Genomic DNA, 18,684 nt, shown 5'->3' with positions numbered 1-18,684 from the left:
TTTAATTAAAATTCATGAATAATTTTGAGATTTATTTATTATTAATAAACTATATAAAAGAAATTAATTACAAATAACTTTTGAAAACCCTAAACTACCCCTAATTATTATTACCTATGCTACTGGAAATATTATATCTATATATAAGTAAATTTTTACGCATCGGCAGAGCGACAAAGAGGATCAGGGCATTGCTAGGGTTTAAAAGGTACGGAAATTTTAGAATTTTTTCAAAAAAGTTATGTTATTAGCATTCATTAATTCCAAATCTTGATCTTATTTTATCGGATTGCGAAGTTGAATTCCAATTTTATTTGATGAAGATCCAAAATTTTACATAGATTATAAGATCATGATTCAAATAGGGTTTGTCTAAATTTTCACATGTTTGTAGATTGTTAGTCATGGCTGGATCAGGAAGTTCGATGCTGTATTCATTTCTTTTATTTACTGTCATTCTTTCACTCCAAGAAATGTATCGAGGGAAGTTAGCATCGTCGGAGCTTTTTACAATACTTGGAGGATTCATCAGCTCCCTCTTGTTTCTTGTGTTACTAACAGTGAGTCTCTAGAGGCCCTGAATCTACCCTTCTCTCATTTGTTAATCACCCAGATTCATAGTCCTCTGATTTATGATATGAATTTCAAATTTCCTTGAATACATTAGCTGATGAATTGTTGTTCTTGTTATTTTAGTACAGTAAGTTGATCCTAATTCCTATAGCTGTCATGTTCTTTGGATTTTACGAGTGGGAATCCTCTTGTTAGTGAATTTACTAGCTAATGAACTGGTTATTGTTTTTGTGTGACTTGCATTACTTGATTTGGCGATATAATCCGTATTTTTCCTGACTTCTGTTCTTTCAGTTCATTGGGAATTTCCAGGAAGCAAGTGGAGTGAAGACCGGCTGGGGTGCTGGTAAGCATATAAATACCCTTTTTTTAAAGTTAATTTGTCTGCTTCTTTTCTTTTTCATTGGTTATGGTGACAAAGGTCAGAGAGCATAAAACCTTTTTAACATTTTATTGTAACTTTCCTTGGTGAGAATATAGCATGCATGGGCCACTCATGGCTCATGAGTTCCACTACTGAAAAACAGCAGTAAGAAAGTAAGAAACTCAGAGGTTAATATTTAAGTGTCGTAATTTCCTTGTTTCAGTAACAGCTACTTAAGTTCATTGAAACCCGACATTGACTTTTTTCTTTATGTGGAAGAAAACATTATTTATTTTTTATCAACCAGGCATAGCTTTTCATTTAGAATGGAATTTAAGAATCCATCTTAGTAGGTAGCATGTTCTTCTTGCACATTTTACAATGCACTGGGTTCTCTGCTACAGAAGTTATCTTTTGTTAAAAAGACTAACTTGAATTTGCTCTTATTTTTTTCCTTTGGCAGTCATATTAGCAGAAGCTGTATCCCTGATTGCTGCTAGCACTGTCCACCGAGTGTGTATCACAACATGGTAATGTTAATAATTGACTCATTACCTGCATTATACTTCATGTTCCTACCATGTTTTCTTGATGAAAAACTGTTTAACCCATGAGCATCGTGGTTTTATGAGTTTAATTTATGTGGGAGGAAGCATATGCTTAAGCAAAGTCCTCATATAATTGAGAACCAACCGATGTGAAAGTGAAACCAGTAGTTGCTAAGGAATAGAGTCATGGTGAAGCCAGGGTGATGGATTTGAACTTTAGACTTCCTTTTGACAAGTTTTAGGCTTATGACTAAACATGAATGTTAAAATGAGGAAAAGTATGCTTCCTAGTAAGTTTGTTCCATGCTTTGGAAATGAGTGCCAATCTGAGTATAAAAGCACAAAAACTTGCTTGGTACGAGAATCTTTATGAATAATATGGACTGTTAGTACTACTAATGGCGAACCAGCATTTTGTTTTTTACAACAATGCTTACCAATGACTACCTTCATGTTCAATGCAGTTTCTTGTTCTCGGTTGGGTTACTTTATGAGGTCAACAAGATTTCAGCAGTGACTGTTTCTAAAATTGAATCGAAAGCAAAGAGGCACTGAGCTAATAATTCCTTTTCAGTATAAAAGGTATTTGATTAGAAGGTTGCCTGTTTGTGCTATTAGGGGACTAAGATGTAATCAAAAGTTATCAGTGATGTCAATTTAGAAAATTTCCTTTAGACGTTACTGCTTTTCACTTGTTATTGGCTCCAAGGACTTCTACATGTGTGGATGGCAGGTAGATCTTCACCCCACTCTGCTTCCTCACCCTTTATTTCCTTTGAATGAAGAATTTTGAGAATCGTTATTGTTTTCCTCTTCATTTTGCTTTGGTTTTTATATGACAACAATGTATCAGTGGATTCCAGTTTGTATGCAAGCAAATGACTTCATGCCCTGCCATGGCGAAGTGTGATGAATTAGAAAATAAAATTGGAAAAATGGAAGATTGAATGAGTGGAAAAATATAATGAAAATATAATTTCTTTCCATTAATGTGTTTGTGTTTGGTAGGAAAAATAGAAAAAAAAAAGTGATTTTCTTTCATTCAATGCTTGGTAGAATTGAAAAAATAAGTGAAAATAAGTGAAAAGAAAATGAAATTTTTTAAAAAATGTACAATTTTGAACTAAATAATGAACAATTTCAATTTAGAATAATTTAATTATATACAGAATAATTCTATTTAGAATAAAATCTCATTTTTCTTTCATACCATTCATATTCAAAATTTACTTTGGTTTCATCTTTCACTCTCTTCTTTTCCCATTTTTTGTACTTAAATGCGCTTAAGTTAAACTTATGTTTGGATTGAATTGAAACAAGGAAAAAGAAAGTAAGAGAAAGCAAAGGGTAAGTACAATTTTTTTGGTTAAGTCTTTTATATAAGCAAGGGAAGATAAAAGAATGTGAAATTATTTTATTAATTTTCTAGATTAATTATTTGATAAAAATGAAATTTTAAAGAAAGAAAATATGTTACAATAACTTTCAACACATATACACACTAGTTTATTATTCACACCATGCATGTGTTAGTTTTATTTGTTTAATATATGTTTACACAATTTTATTTAATTAAAAAAGAAAATCTAAAAAATATAATTAAAATGCTTTACAATAAAAAAAAGTTATTTTGTATTTTGAAATTATCATTACATTTTTTTGAATGGAAGTTTGGGCTTTATCTCCTTATCCGTTTAAGTCAATCTTACTCTCAGAAAATGAGAATTATCGTAAAAAAGTTTTAAGGTACCGAAAACAAAACTAGAAAAGACAAAAGAACTTGTATTAAACAGAAAAGCCAAAAGAGTAATAACATACCAAGTGTCTGAGTAAATGCACTCAAAAGTATTCTATTAATTTGAAGGAAGGATTATAACTAAATAATTACAAACGATGGAGAAGACCTCTATTTATAGTTGAGCCTGACAAATCCAACGGCCAAGGGAGAAGTTAGAAAATTTTTTTGGGAGGTCAAAATTAAATTGTAATTTTTACGATAGTAAAAATATAATCTTACCATTTTAATAGCCTATATCATTATAATTTTTAAATGATTAAATTAAATTTAAGGGGTTAAAGTGTAATTTTACATTTACTAATTTAAAATTTTAAAAATTTTAAAGAGCCTAAATAAAATATTTTTCATTTTAGGGGGGTCGGTATTAAGGAATTTAAACTCTATACATTCTTATCATTTAGGATTTACAATTATTATCTTGTAACTCTAGTTTTACCGAAATGTTTCACTAGGCCACTAAAGCTTCAAATAAATAGATTTTTCATATATTTTACGAATTGAATCAATTTAAGTAGGTCAAATGAATCACATTTAATTGGCCACCATAAGACATTATGTATGCATTCCTCACGAAATTAAATATGTGACATGTGACAATGCAACGCTCATAAAGTAGATTTTGGTGTATCATAATTGTAGCATATATCTCTCCGTTCCTACCCATTTCGCCATCGCATCAATTACTCGATTGCACTCCCGCAAAATATGCCCAACTATTACTTCCCACTATCGAAGAAGTAGACTCCTTGTATGTCTCCCTAGTGCACAACCTCAGCACAAACATTGTTCATCATAATTTTTCGAAAGCCTCGAGCCACCTCCAACCCATCTCGGATAGCCTATAATTCCAAATGAAGAACCAATGCAATCCCAATGTTCCTACTAAATCCCGAAATCCATACGCTTTGTGAATCTCGTATAACACTCCAATCCTTAGCGTGATTCGTCCCGACATCTACTGCTCCATCAATATTGTTTTTTTACCCATCCTTGGTCAGGTAATGTCCACTTATTCGATCCGCAGCTTTTTCAACCCCACAAGTCCAATTCCAACAAAGAGATATCAACCTGTCCGTGCTACAGTCCGCTTGTTGAAAGATCAACGAATTGCGTTGCTGCCAAATTTCCCTGCACACAAACCCAAACAATGCAGGCTACGATATTCTATCAGGTCGTAAATGGAAGACGATTATTATTAAATTTTAAATTAAGTAGAATTGATATTTAGAAGTTATGACAACAATTTATTTTTTTATTTAAAGATTTTATTTCAAATTATGTCCTTTAATGGTTAAATTCAGTTTCAATAATAAAAGAACATGATTGGTATAACATCAATAGTTTAGAGATTTAATTAGAATATTTTGAAGTTTGAGGACCAATTTAGAATGAAAGCCTTGTTTGAAGATGTATGGTGCAATTAACTCATAAGAAAAAGTTAGATATATGTTAATATAAATTAATTTATAATCATGTTTACTCTAGAATATCCATGCATCATTAAATAGAGCTATTTACGTAAGTATGTAGCTTGATATATAATGTATCTGTCAGAGTTTTGTTTGAGCTAGTATGGATTGGAGTTGCTTTTTGCTGCTAAAGGAATTTTCGGAGATGAGTTTAGTGAATGAGATGATGAAACGAAATATCTATCTGGGTATTTTAATACTTACCTTGCTCTTATCTTTCAGGTGATAGTTTTCTTAGTCTTAAAGTCCAAGGTGTGATGGGATTGACTCCTCCTTTCTGCCTTATCTGTTTGCTCTGTATAATCAACTGACCGCGTCGATCCTTTGTCTTCTTGCTGTTAGCCTTGGCAGCTCAATCCTTTGTCAACTTTTGCCATCAGCATTGCTAGGTCTTCCGTCATGCTTATGAGTATGGTATTAACAATGGTATATTAATCAACGATTTTCTTTCCTTTTCAAGGTTTAACAAGTAAAAATTGTCAATAATTTTTTTTTTCATTTTTTAGTAACTTTAACTATTCAAATAAAATACACAAACTATTTTCTTTCTCACAATTTTTTCCTTTCACTTTCTTGTTTTTTCCTCACAAAATTTACTTGGAAATCATGTGATGATTTTGGTAAAAGTATGAAAAGCCTGTATACTTATTCGTTAATTGCATTTCGATTCTCTATTAAAAAATGAGTAGATTAATCATTATAGATTTCAAAATGTGTAAATTTAGTTCCTCCAAAATTTTAACTGTTAAATGATGACGTGGAATATTAAATCCATGTTCAAAATTTTTTCTTTTATGGGTGAACTATGAAAATAGTCACCCAACTATGCGTTTTGTTTTATTTTGGTCACTCAACTATTAATTTTTTTAATTTAGTCACTAAACTTGTCGAAATTAAATATTTTAGTCACTCTGAGTTGATGTAAGTTTTTTTTATTAGTCTAGTAACAAAATTAGCCTTTGAATGTTTACGTATTCTATCAATTTGATCTTAAATATAAAAAAAATTGACAAATTTAATCCTCAATGTTTACAAAATTTGTCATTTTAGTTTTAATTCTAAAAAGAAATCAATAAATTTGATCCTTAATATTTACAAAATCTGACAATTTAATCCTAACTCTAAATATTAAAAAAATCATTTTTAGCCATTTATAACCCACACTACACCAAAACAAGTCTTTTGCGGCGGTCTTAGTGGCGTTTAAACAAAAAACGCCGCAAAAAATAGAGATTTAGTGGCGCACAAAGACAAACGCCGCAATAAATGATTATTAGTGGCGCAAGAAATAGGAACGCCGCAATTGACCTGCAATAGCGGCGATTTTAAATCAACGCCACAAAACTTCTTTGCAAAACAGCTCCGTTTTTCGGTTACTTTATGACTTTAGTGGCGCTTCCACAAAATCGCCGCAAAAAATTGGAATATAACGGCGTTTCTGAGAAACGCCGGTAACGATAACGAATTTGAGGAAAAAATCTGAGCAAAACAGTACCGTTTTGTTGTTTCATTTTATTTCTTTAGTGGCGCATTTTTAAAAAACGTCGGAAAAGAATGTATTAGCGGCGTTTTCAGGGAAACGCCGATAAAGATATCTAATTTGAGGAAAAAATTTGGACAAAACGCTACCGTTTTATTGCTTCATTTTATTTTCTTAGTGGCGCATTGTCGGGTTCGATTTTAAGGATCTTTCGTTAGCCCAACCCAATATTTTGGATCCAGCTCGCAGCAATACATGGCTTCGGGGAGTCAGGCTCAAGCTAAAGTTCAGATGTTAAAAGACCAGATGACTCAGATGCAAGCGACCACAGCTGAGGTTCAAAGGAAATATGAAGAACTCCAGCTACAACTTAAAGCAGACGCGGTAGCGAGGGAAGCAGAGGCTGCAGCGAGAGAAGCAGAGGTTCAAAAGAAATATGAAGAACTCCAGCTACGACTTAAAGCTGATGCGGCATTGAGAGAAGCAGAGCAGAGCAGAAAGTACGACGAACTCCAGCAGCAGCTTCAGAGTATGATGAAGATGTTTCAGTCGCAACTTCCGCCGTCATAGTGTATTGCATAAATATTTTTATCATTTTAACTTTTAACACTTTTGCAAAAATAATATGAATTCACTTTTATTTTTTTATATTAATATTATTTTATTCGTTTAATTTGAAATATTATATAAATTTATTACTTTTGGCTGGTTTAGATCTGGTAGCTTTTGATTTGTTGCTACATGAGGGCTGAAAAAATAAAAAATTTAATATAAAAAATCCCAAAAATAGTGGCGTTTTTGTACAAAAGCGCCGCTAAATAACATGTTCTGTAGCGGCGTTTGTAAAAAAAGAGCCGCTAAATATTATGATCTCTAGTGGCGTTTTTATACAAAGCGCCGTTAAAGAACATGTTCTTTAGCGGCACTTATAGAAAAACGCCGCTGAAGAACATGTTCTTCAGCGGCGCTTAGAAAAAAACGCCGCTAAAGACCATATTCTTCAGCGACGCTTAGATAAAAACGCCGCTAAAGACCATGTTCTTCAGTGGCGTTTTTCTCTAAGCGCCGCTAAAGAACATGATCTTTAGTGGCGTTTTTTGTTGTAAACGCTGCAAACGTTTGTGACGTTTTCATTAGCGGCCCTTTTTGGAAGCGCCGCAAATAACTTTAGTGGCGTTATAAAGCGCCGCTAAAGACCAGTTTTAGTGTAGTGCCATCGGTTAATTCATATGAGATATTAAAAAAAAAAGTACCCAAGTCACTTTCAAAAGAACTCTAAAAAGTTAGGATAAAACACAAAAAAAAAATTAAGATCCAAAAGAAAATAAAGACATTAAAAATGTTATCTGTTCGAGTAGTAATGCAGTCAATTATTTCAAATAGGTTCCAAATCAATTGGTTTGCTCCACTATGAAGCTTAAATTATAGTAAAAGAAATTGTTGCAAGTGACTTGAAAAAATTTACTCTTTTCTTATTTTAATATCTCATATGAATGAACCGATGGATTATAAAAGGCTAAAAATGATTTTTTTAAAGATTTTTTTAATTTTTAGAGTTAGGACTAAATTGATATATTTTGTAAATGTTGAGAGTCAAATTTATTTGATTTTTTAGAATTAAAATGAAAATGACAAATTTTGTAAACATCGATGACTAAATTTGTTGAATTTTTTATATTTAGGATCAATTTACAAACATTAAAGAGCTAATTTTGTTACTAGACCAATAAAAAAGCCCACATTAGCTGACTAAAATATTTAATTTCGAAAAGTTTAGTGACTAAATTAAAAAAATAATACTTGAGTTACCAAAATAAAACAAAAGGCATAGTTGAGTGGCCATTTTTATAGTTCACCTATAAAAAAAATAACTTTCAGAATAGATTTAACGTTCCACATCATCATTTAATAAAAAATTTTAACCGAAAGATTAATTTACACATTTCAAAACATATAAAAATAATTTACTCTTTTTTTAGTAAAGAGATCAAAATACAATCCACTCATAAATTAAAAACTTTTACCCATAATTTATAATATAAAACCATACTTCATTTCGTATTTCATATAAAATAATTAAATCATTCGAAAATTAAAAAATAGTAAAATAAAGAATCTCTTGTAGATTCTTCACTAAAACTGCAGAGTAACCTGGAAACAATCATTACCAATTAATAGGAAAAAAAGACTCAAAAAGTTTAGTAGTACTAGGCAAAATGGACCCATCGATGACTACTATCGACCCACTAATAATCCATCTATCCAGGGCCTACCACTTTCAGCCTCTCCTTGGCGGCTGCCGGCTGCCTACCTACGCCCTTCCACAGCCCCTCATCATGTCACTACCGCCGCTTAACTTTTTGCATCCATTCACCACCAACCGGAGCTTTTACATGTGCAACACATGATGAATTGTCCATCGTAGCACCTTTTATGCCTTATTTAAGGTTTAAACTTGCACGTTTCTCAATTATACTGAAGACCAAAAAAAATGGCTCATTTAGGAAGCGGCATTATTATTATATTATTAGTGGTGCATGGTAGTGACATTTTAGAAATAAGTTGGAGCACAAGTAGTGGAGTAGATAGACTCTTTTTAAGTCTCAAACAAGCTTCTAATGGTGTGAATTATTTTGCCTTGAAATTGAAGTTAAATTGATCACTGATAAGTCAACTAAGAAAAATCCTTGTAAAAGATTTGGGCTAATCGTAGCATAACATGATAAAAGGTTCCTACTTTTCCAGCTTTTTAGTTTTTAATAACACCAAAATCCCTGCCTTTTCCAGGGGTCCAAGTGTTAAAAGGTCAAATCTATTGAGAGCCACTGAAAGTGAGCTTCTTTCCATCACCTTGTTTAATTGATGGACAGTGACAATCAGAACCTGTTCCTATGGCCTATGGATTAGTAAAAATCACCATTATTTAAAAAGAATAAATTCAATAAAGGTAATAGATACTGAAATTCTATGGATAAATTTTGGCTCTGTTTGCAGATAAGCTGGTGCCACTGTTGAATAGACATGTGCACTTTGACACTTTCAATGCTATATTGCTTTTAATGGAGTTGTCATATTATATAAAATAAGGATTTCCCCACTAGATATTACGCAGTTTTTGGCATGAACCATGCAGTAAAGTTTTTAAATTTCTAGCTTTAATTGTATGACAAAAACTTCAACTTGAGTTCAATTCTTTTTTCCTTTGGATTGAGTGACATTGAAAGTTACAACTTACAAGTGGAAATGGTCACCCAAATGGCCTCCATTTTTTGTTGAATTTATAAGGTAATTAAAAACTGCAAATTCTGGCTTCATATATGAACATGAACAACAACCTTCATTTGTTCCTAAAAGATCAGTTTTTCTTCGCCTTTTACTGTCCGTGAATGTTGCGAATCATACCGGGTCAATTCTACCGAACTAGTATACTGTCGCAAAGGGCTTGAACGACTTGAGATCGAGAACAACCCCGGCAATCGAACCGGCAGCTGCGGCAATGGTGATAAAGAGACAAGCAATGCTAAGGATTTGAAGACAAACCCATCTTGTGCTCCACTTAGGTATCTTCTTTTGTGAAATGTACATCTCAACTGGGAAATAAACTGTTAATGGCCAAAATCCAAGTGCCCCAAGGAGTCCAACAATGTCATTAAAGAAAGGAAGAAGCATGGAGATCAATGTTGTAATGATCACAAAAATTGTCCTCCAAACCAATCGGAACAAGTTGAGATTGTAAGGGCGAAAACCCGGGATCGGGATCTTGATATCTTTGGTAATGAATTCACTGTCCGGAAACCGCTCGGTCGCGCTTTTCTCAATGAAGGCGAAAAGAGGTTGACAGTAAACTTGATATGCACCAACAAGGTGAATCACAATGGCAGCATTGGCAATATCAAGGAGCCAAAACGGGTTATAAAATCCAAAACCAGTTAAAAGGTTTCCAGGTGACAAGTCTCCAAAAGCAGCATAGCCCATGCAACCACACAACATGTAAAACAAGGTCGTCACTCCAACACTTATCAAGGTTGCTTTCTTCATTGTCTTTGATTCTGCTGGTGGAGCCTTAAGGGTGTCCTATAAAAAAAATCACCATATTGTTTAAGTTGAACAAGTTCTAATGGCTTTAAGAAGTAATATTATTATAGTTTGGATAAATTATATATACCTGAATTTCAATGAGTATAAGGGAGTATGAATAGGCAAAAGCAATGTCTCCAAGTGCCTGGAAACTCCTCCATATTTTTTGGGTTTGAGTCACAGTTCCAACACTGATTCCAGTCAGGCTTCCCCTAATTGTCCCAGTTTCTGGTAAATTAAAAAATGTTATTAGATAAAAGTGTCGGACACTTATACTTAAAGAAAAACGAAGAGTTGCAGCAACGAAGCTGTTAATACCTGCTACTTTACCAATACCAAGGCCAAGTCCAATTGTAGAGTAGGTGAAAGACATGACAGCAGCAACAATGGAGAGCCACCATAGTTGATCAAAGTCGGGAATTTGAGAGAAAATGATTTCAACAATGCCAAAAGCAATCATATAAGGGTTGCTATTCATATGGCATGGATTTTTGCCACCACTAGCATGGAAGCAATTCGACCTTTTGATAGCCCTGTTATATCAAAACATCCAACTATTTTAGCCCCCCAACAAATGCAAAAAAAAAAAAACCATTTATTCTTTCATTAAATCTACAAATTTGAAGTTGGAAACTCACATCATGCTAATTGATGATGCAATGGTGTACCCAATGGCAACTCCAAAAAGGTTCAAGTATTGAACCCACCCACAAATCTTAACTTTAAACCCACCTGAAAAAGCAGAAAACAAAGATGTTAAGCTTAAAAACATTTAGAAAAGAAAATCCGATTTGGTAATGGAAGTGAAAGTTTGATTTATATAGATAGATACCAAGATTTGATCGGACAGCATCCATGTAAGTATAGTTTCGCTTGCCGTTAACAGGGTCACCAGAGCGGTAACAAGCAGCAAGAAGAGTGGAGGTGAAGTAAGTTACAAAAGAAAACAAAATCATCACCAATGGACCAGCGACCCATCCCAACTGAGCCGTGGCCCAAGCCAGTGACAGGACCCCGGAACCAATGACTGCTGTAATAATATGTGCACTAGCGGTCCACACGGTTCCTGCCAAAAAGGAAAAACAGCGATGTTAAGGTCAGAAAAAAAAAAAAGAAAGTGAATTCAGACATGCTGGTACGATGGTTCATTCGAAAAAGAATTTGGATAAATTTTAATATTTGTTTTTACTCTAATTCGGCCCGAATATATTATGTTATAAAAATAATTATATTAATTATATATGTAAAATAATAATTATTTATATTTATATTAAACCACTAACCCAATAACAATTAAATCTATTATCCAAAACTTTAAAAAAAACACTTAATCAACTAAATAACCTAACTCAAAATATAAAGTTTTAAAAATTATATTTAATACAATAAAACATTTACTATATTTATGGTATTATTTTTTAATATAATAAAATATTTATTATATTTATGATATTATTTTTTTAATATAAATATTTTTAATGTGTTAGAAGATTTTTACTCTATCGTTTTTTAGTGCATTTAATGTATTATATTTTAAAAAAATTATTTTTAAATAAAAACTAATCTAAAAATAAATAAATATGGGAGGGCTAGGTTAGGTCTAAGTTCACATTTCTTAAATTGGGTCAGGCTTGGACAAAATGTAAGCCTCTTTTTCAGGTCGAGATGGGCCTAGGCTTGAAAAAATAGTCTAAATACCTTACATGGGCTTGACTCGAAACCAACCCACCTAAACCCATGAGCACCTATGGTTCCAAGTAGAGGTGATCATGGGCTGGGCCGGGTTCGGACTGAGCCTAGAAAAAATTTTAGGCCCGTTTTTTAGGCTCGAGCTCGACCCAATTTAAAATATGGGCTTAAAAATTTGTCCAAGCCTGACTCGAAAGAAAATTACTAAGCCCAAGCTCGGCCTGACCCATATTAAATTTTACAACACCAAAATAGCATATTTTAAAAAGAAAATAGCATATTAAATTTTAAAAAGTATATTTGATTAAAAATAAAAATATATATTTAATATATAATTCGGGCAGGGCTCAGGCCAAAAAAGTTTTACTCGAGGCCCGAAACGGGCCTTGTTTTTTGTTCAAACACATATTTCGGGCCTATATTTTTACCTGAACCCTCTCATTTTTCGGACGAGCCGTCGGGCCGAGCTGGGTAGCCCAACCCATGATCACCTCTAGTTTCAAGTCCGAACCATGATATTAATACTATATATGCTTCTCAAGCCCGAACCAATCTAAAATATGAACTTAAAATTTTATTCAAACCCAACTATATTTATAAATAATTAATTAAAATCTATTTTAAGCTCGTCCATATTATTTATATTATTTTTAATTTAATGTATAATATTTTATATGTTTTTAATCTATTAAAATTTTATATATAATTTTCTTAATACTTTTTTATGTTTATATTATAATAATATATAAATTAATTTTATAAGTAATAAATTATTATAATATATAAAAATAACATATTATAAAATATTATAAATTTAAAAATAACTAATTTTAAACCTTAACCCAAACTATATTTTAAATGCACCCGATCTTTTTATAAAAACTCAATTTCAGAATGAATGTTTTTATCCAAGCGCTTTTAAATTTCAGAATCATCTTCGAACTTCGATGGGTGATGCCCCATCGATAGGATGTGCAAGTGACCCTTTTTACCTTCCAAGTACAAAAATTTAAAAAGGAAAACAAAAAGCCAAAAAGATTCATATCATTACAACTTGGTGGAACTTACCAGATCGCTTGAGGCGGCCATCGTCATCATAGCACTTGGTCCCACCTTTTGGAAGAACTTCCTCCCCCATCTTCGGTTAAAGAAAAGGAAAAAAAAAACACGCAACAAAAATTAAGCCTGCGTCTTCTTGTCTGATAAACGAAATGATGAAAAGAACTCCTTCAACTATAGCCTTGTAAGCTTCCTCTATAAATAAATCAAAGGTGATGGGTCGTTGACGTTGAGGTATCAACGTCCGGTTATCGCAGTGACAGTTGTTTTTTCACTGACACTGAGATTTATACACTTCCCAATACTCCAAACCCAATGATTCAGAGCATTGAAGTCCCTCTTACAGGAGATGGGATAGAGATATGGGGAATTGAATTTGGGGGTTGGAGTTTATAGATGCTGTGGGTTGAAAAACAAAGGCTGCAAAGACTAGCACGTGTTCTAAATGACATAGACCCTACGTGTTCAATGTGAAGTAACTTCCCAATACTCCAAACCCAATGATTCAGAGCATTGAAGTCCCTCTTACAGGAGATGGGATAGAGATATGGGGAATTGAATTTGGGGGTTGGAGTTTATAGATGCTGTGGGTTGAAAAACAAAGGCTGCAAAGACTAGCACGTGTTCTAAATGACATAGACCATACGTGTTCAATGTGAAGTAACTCTCTGAGTCGCCCTAAAATGGCCCCAGAGACCACTCACTCCACTCGGTTAAAACTAATAGGCATAGCCCATCAGCCTCTCTTTCCGTGTTTAACCTATATCACAAAATCTTTCCTAACAATCTTAGGGTTACCCCACAAACTAGGCATGCATATCACTCCACTTTCCTAGTTGCTTGCAAGTTGCAACAGTCTTTAGTCCATTACAGACACTCCCTGATTCACTGTTTTGGTTCCCAGGTGTTCTTGAATTTCAAACATAGTAAATACCTAAATATATAGTTAGCCAAATCAAGAAGATTGATTTACTTACTAATAGACTTCATGGTTAACTTGTAGCTTTGATATATTTTTATTATAAATAACTATTAGCTTAATTAACCATTATAAATGCTATACCCTACAAAACAAAAATGAGCTTAAATTATTCATACCTTCATTATTGTGCCTTAGCTACCCTCACCTCTCTACAAGGATAGATGCTAACAAGAAATAAACTTTAATATATTTTTGGTTATGAGTCTAGGTGATGAAATTTGGGTTGCTTATATAGTAGAAGGGAAGAGCTTTTTGCAAGAATAATTAAAATTTTAATTTATTGTCTTTAAAGGACCACCTTTGATTCAAATTCTCTTGGTCATTGCCTCTCATCCATCCCTTATTGAAGGGGAATAAGGTTCCTTTTTCTTTATTTGCATGAACCCCAGAATTTTAATATTTATAATTAGTTAATGACAGTCAAATACTTTGTTTAATTAAATGATCATAACCCTAAACAATAAACAAGGCTCCACCATTTCAGTCCTTTATTACAAAGGGAAATCAAATTTGTTTTGAGTATGAGCACATGTGTATTTATATAATTTTGCTAAAATTTAGTGTGAATTCCAACTTAATTAAATTTATTTTAAAATTTTGAATTTTGAATTTCATCATCCACATATATAATTAAATTTCTAACTAGGTTTTTTTGTAAATTTTTAAAAAGCATTGCCATTTGTGGGTGGACAGGGCAATTATAGCACCTAATTCCCGTCTTTGGTTCACATTTCCTAATGAAAGCATAAATTTCCAAGTGATTTGAACACCCTTCATTTTCTTGAGAAAAATAGAACACTATCTCCTTCCAGGAAATGGTAGTCAATTATATATAATTAGATGCTCTTGGACCGACATTTTTATTTTTCTTTGACCTTGGATTTGCTAAAGAAATTATTTAGGATAGCATAATTTGGTTTTAACTAAATTAATTTTGATTAATTAGTTAATTAATATTTTTAAATAAAAAATTGACTATTGGTTAATTTGGATTGAGATTAGAAATTAGCTAAAGTATCCAAAATATATAATAAAAAAAGTTTACTTTTTTGATAAAGTATACTTCTAATCCTTATTAGATATTTTAAGTTTTATATTATTGGATGCACATTTTATGCTTGACTTTTTAATATTTATTGAAGAATGATTATGTAATTTAACATTAATAATATAAATTTTGTTGGTTGAAGAATAATATAATTTTAATTAAACGATGATGTGATATAATTTCGTTTGAAATTATGTAATATGCTTTGTTTTATGTTTAAGAAAAGATAATTTAAATTTTCTTTAAAAGATTATAAGTATGAACAAATGTAATTATAAATAATATATATCCAAATAGAAAATTTGGGGGTTAGAATTAATTATTATAAAAGTTAAAATGTAATTTCATCATTTGGGGGTTAGAATTAATTATTATAAAAGTTAAAATGTAATTTCATCATTTTAATAGCTTGTATTTATAATTTTTTAAAAGAATTAAATCAAAATTTTATCTTTTGAGGGAAGTCAAAGTGTAATTTCCCATATATTAATTTAAAACTTCATAAATTTTAAAAGATCAAATCTTAAATTTTCAATTTTAAGGGACTGGGGCCTCTACCAACCCCTACCGGGGCACCTATAAATAGTTATAGCTAGAATCAACCATTATAAAAATAAATTGACCTAAAGCCAAAATATATCCGGATATAGCTCGCACTAGTATGGTTTAAACTATAATAAAAAGGAAACTAAACACTTACACATCATTTACACAAAATAGAAAACTTGAATTTGAGAATTTTTCTTTAAATATATTAATCAACTAAAATGATAGGAATATTTTTTATGAGTATTATATGAAAATAACAAACTAATATTACATTGATATATGTTTTTTGTGTAAGAGTTTGGAAATAACAAAATTCAAAATGACGAATTTAATGGCTACCATTGATAAAGATTAATACTTTAATTTTTGAAAAAGTACAATGACTAAAAATTATTGAATTAGCATATAAGAACTGAATCCCTAACTTACACATAATATAAAGAATACTAACAAAATTTAACAAAAAAAAAAAAAGCCAGCCAATAGATGTCATGTACTCACGCGATAATCTATTGCTTGAACTAGAGGTGTAAGCTCAACTCAATAATTAAAAATTTTTATTTATCAAGGTATCTGCTGAAACATGCTCAGTAATTAATCATTCACATTCTGCAGACCCATTAAAGGGGTAAATATTGGCTACAAGTTTTAAAGTTGCTCTATACCCAGGATGAGGATCGAACCCTCGACCACTGGTTAAGGTAAAAGAGACTCTTGTCATCTCAACTAACTCCGTGGCCATTTTTATTTTTAAATTAACGAGAATATAAATTTAAAATTTATATATTAAATACGTTATCATCAAACCAAATACATATTTTTTTTATTAATTATTAATTATATTTAATATTATTTAACATGAAAATAAATTTAAATATTAATTTTTCATTTAAATAAATCCGAAAATATAATTAATTTAATCTCCGATTAGATTTAAAAAAATTCTTTAATCACTTTTAAAATAAAACTTGGCTTGTTTTCATGTCGAGCAAAGAAGCATATGAGAAAATGATGTTTCGTTGATAAGCAAAGGTCGCCAGTTTTGACCATCCCACTACTGAGTAAGTTGGAATTCTTTACAAATATCTAGTCGATGTAGTTACAGCAGTTCGTTTTCAGGATCATTTTCAAGTTTCGACATTTTTAGACTTTTTTTCCTTATCTCAAGAATCTTGATTTTATGTTTCGAGATCATATGCTCTATAAAAACAGTCTTGGATACTTCAAAATTATAATTTCATTATTATCTACGTATTATTTAAATTTATAATATTAAATTTCACAAAAATTAAACTTTTTTTTTTCACTGTCTGAAAATCATGGGCATGCTAAGTGAGTTTTGCAGTTTTGGTCATGAAAATTAATTTCCCAAAGAATATTGTTGTTGTTGTTGTTATTTTTTAAGAAGGAATATTGTTATTAGGGTTGAAAAAAATGGAGACAAAATGGGCTTTATTCCAACATAAAAGTAATATGATTTTCAATTAGTTATTTTAATTTCTTAATATAGAAATAAACATATTACTATATTTTTAAATTACTGAAATTTAATATAAGATTTTAAAAATGGAACCAAAACCATGCTAAAAGTGGAATATTATTTAGAGATGTCACTTGGTTCGTCATTCTCCTATACTTTACTCAATACTTTGACTTGGTCTTCTCTTCAATGATCATGAAGCAATTAGGCGTTTAATTAAACCTGTATTTTTCAATGGGAGCTTTTGTCTCCGGTTAATTTAGTGGAATTTACTGAAAAACCACTTTTGTCTTGTACTGGTATATTGCAATAATATTTAAGCTTCTAACTTATTTCTAGATAAAACGGAATTTTATATATAATTTTTTTAACAAACAATAAATATTATTAGTAGTGTATTTTTTTAATAATTTGTATAAAACCTTCAAAATAATTTACTTAAAAATATTAAGTCAAGACAATATAATCCTTTTAATAATAAAAATAAAACCATAAATATATATATTTTTAAAAAATCGTTTGACCTATATGGGTCTAACATAAGTTAAAGCTTTTTAATTAGAATTATTCATCATCGATCACTTGAAGAAGCTAGACTTCTAATGGGACATCAGATTCTTTTGAAAGATGATCAATAATAATTATGCTGATAAAATTATGTATGGAATAATACTAAGGAAAGAAAGCGATTCCTTTGAATTAATTTCAATAATTGTCGCTGAAATTTAATATTATTTTTACATTTAATGCATTATTATTAATATTTCTTTCTATATATGTCACCTTCATCGTTGCTATTACACACTTACTAACATTTTCTTTCTTGAATTCATCTTTAACTCGGTTTACTATTAAAGAGGATAAGAATTTGAATGCATTTAAACACGTCTATTCCTCCGATTTAAAGGTGAAAAGGAATTATGAATATAAAATAGGCTTTGCATAAAAAAAATTCCTATAAGTGCTTATAAGAAAAACGAATTAATTAAATAAGCGCGGTTGGATTCCATAAAAGAATTACAAGTAATTAAAAAAAGTTTGGAAAAGTCATCATGGTTAATTATATTGTATAATTATTCTATTTCTCGTATCTCATTTAAAATTAAATTATATAATTATTATGTTTCAGTTGCACTCGATTCAATAAAACACACTAAATACAACAATTGATCAAACATATCATACATACATAATTCAAATAATTACACTCGAATTCAATTATTACCTTTTTTCAAACGCAACCAAAAATTAAAAGAAAAAACCTAAAATTTCCTGGTCAAAAAATTCTAGGTAGAGCTGAAATTGTTGAATAATTGAGATTTCTTTTCAATTTTTTAATTTCAAAAAGTTGAGAGAATGTCTTATCTATCATGCCGAAAAGAACAAATAGAATAATTAAGTGGTTGTCTCACACTTTTTAAAGCCCTTGATAAGCAATATATATGAAGAATACTTACTTAGATCAATCTCGGTTGATTTTAGTTCCACTATATATATAATATCGAGAGCATCCTCATCAACTATCATGCAGCCAAAAGATGTTCATTTAATAGTTCCATAATGTTTAA

General features: G+C 31.1%; 2 protein-coding genes across 2 annotated transcripts; one reads left to right on the top strand and one right to left on the bottom strand.

Annotated features, from left to right (window-relative positions):
• The first annotated feature begins 104 nt into the window (after nt 1-104).
• Nucleotides 105-2,294, top strand: LOC121217851 (protein KRTCAP2 homolog). The gene is made up of 5 exons (XM_041094330.1): nt 105-208; nt 395-560; nt 868-919; nt 1,401-1,467; nt 1,950-2,294. The coding sequence occupies exons 1-5, from the start codon at nt 117-119 to the stop codon at nt 2,038-2,040; spliced, it is 468 nt and encodes a 155-aa protein (XP_040950264.1). The 5' UTR covers nt 105-116; the 3' UTR covers nt 2,041-2,294.
• Nucleotides 2,295-9,412: 7,118 nt separating this feature from the next.
• LOC121217850 (amino acid permease 3) lies at nt 9,413-14,251 on the bottom strand. The gene is made up of 7 exons (XM_041094329.1): nt 14,156-14,251; nt 13,067-13,136; nt 11,142-11,375; nt 10,948-11,041; nt 10,628-10,842; nt 10,398-10,537; nt 9,413-10,306 (listed from the first exon to the last, which is right to left on the bottom strand). The coding sequence occupies exons 1-7, from the start codon at nt 14,159-14,161 to the stop codon at nt 9,653-9,655; spliced, it is 1,413 nt and encodes a 470-aa protein (XP_040950263.1). The 5' UTR covers nt 14,162-14,251; the 3' UTR covers nt 9,413-9,652.
• Nucleotides 14,252-18,684: the final 4,433 nt, after the last annotated feature.

Source organism: Gossypium hirsutum, chromosome D05 (assembly GCF_007990345.1).
Source record: "Gossypium hirsutum isolate 1008001.06 chromosome D05, Gossypium_hirsutum_v2.1, whole genome shotgun sequence".
Classification (NCBI taxonomy): domain Eukaryota; kingdom Viridiplantae; phylum Streptophyta; class Magnoliopsida; order Malvales; family Malvaceae; genus Gossypium; species Gossypium hirsutum.
This window is presented reverse-complemented; position numbering and strand designations above follow the sequence as displayed.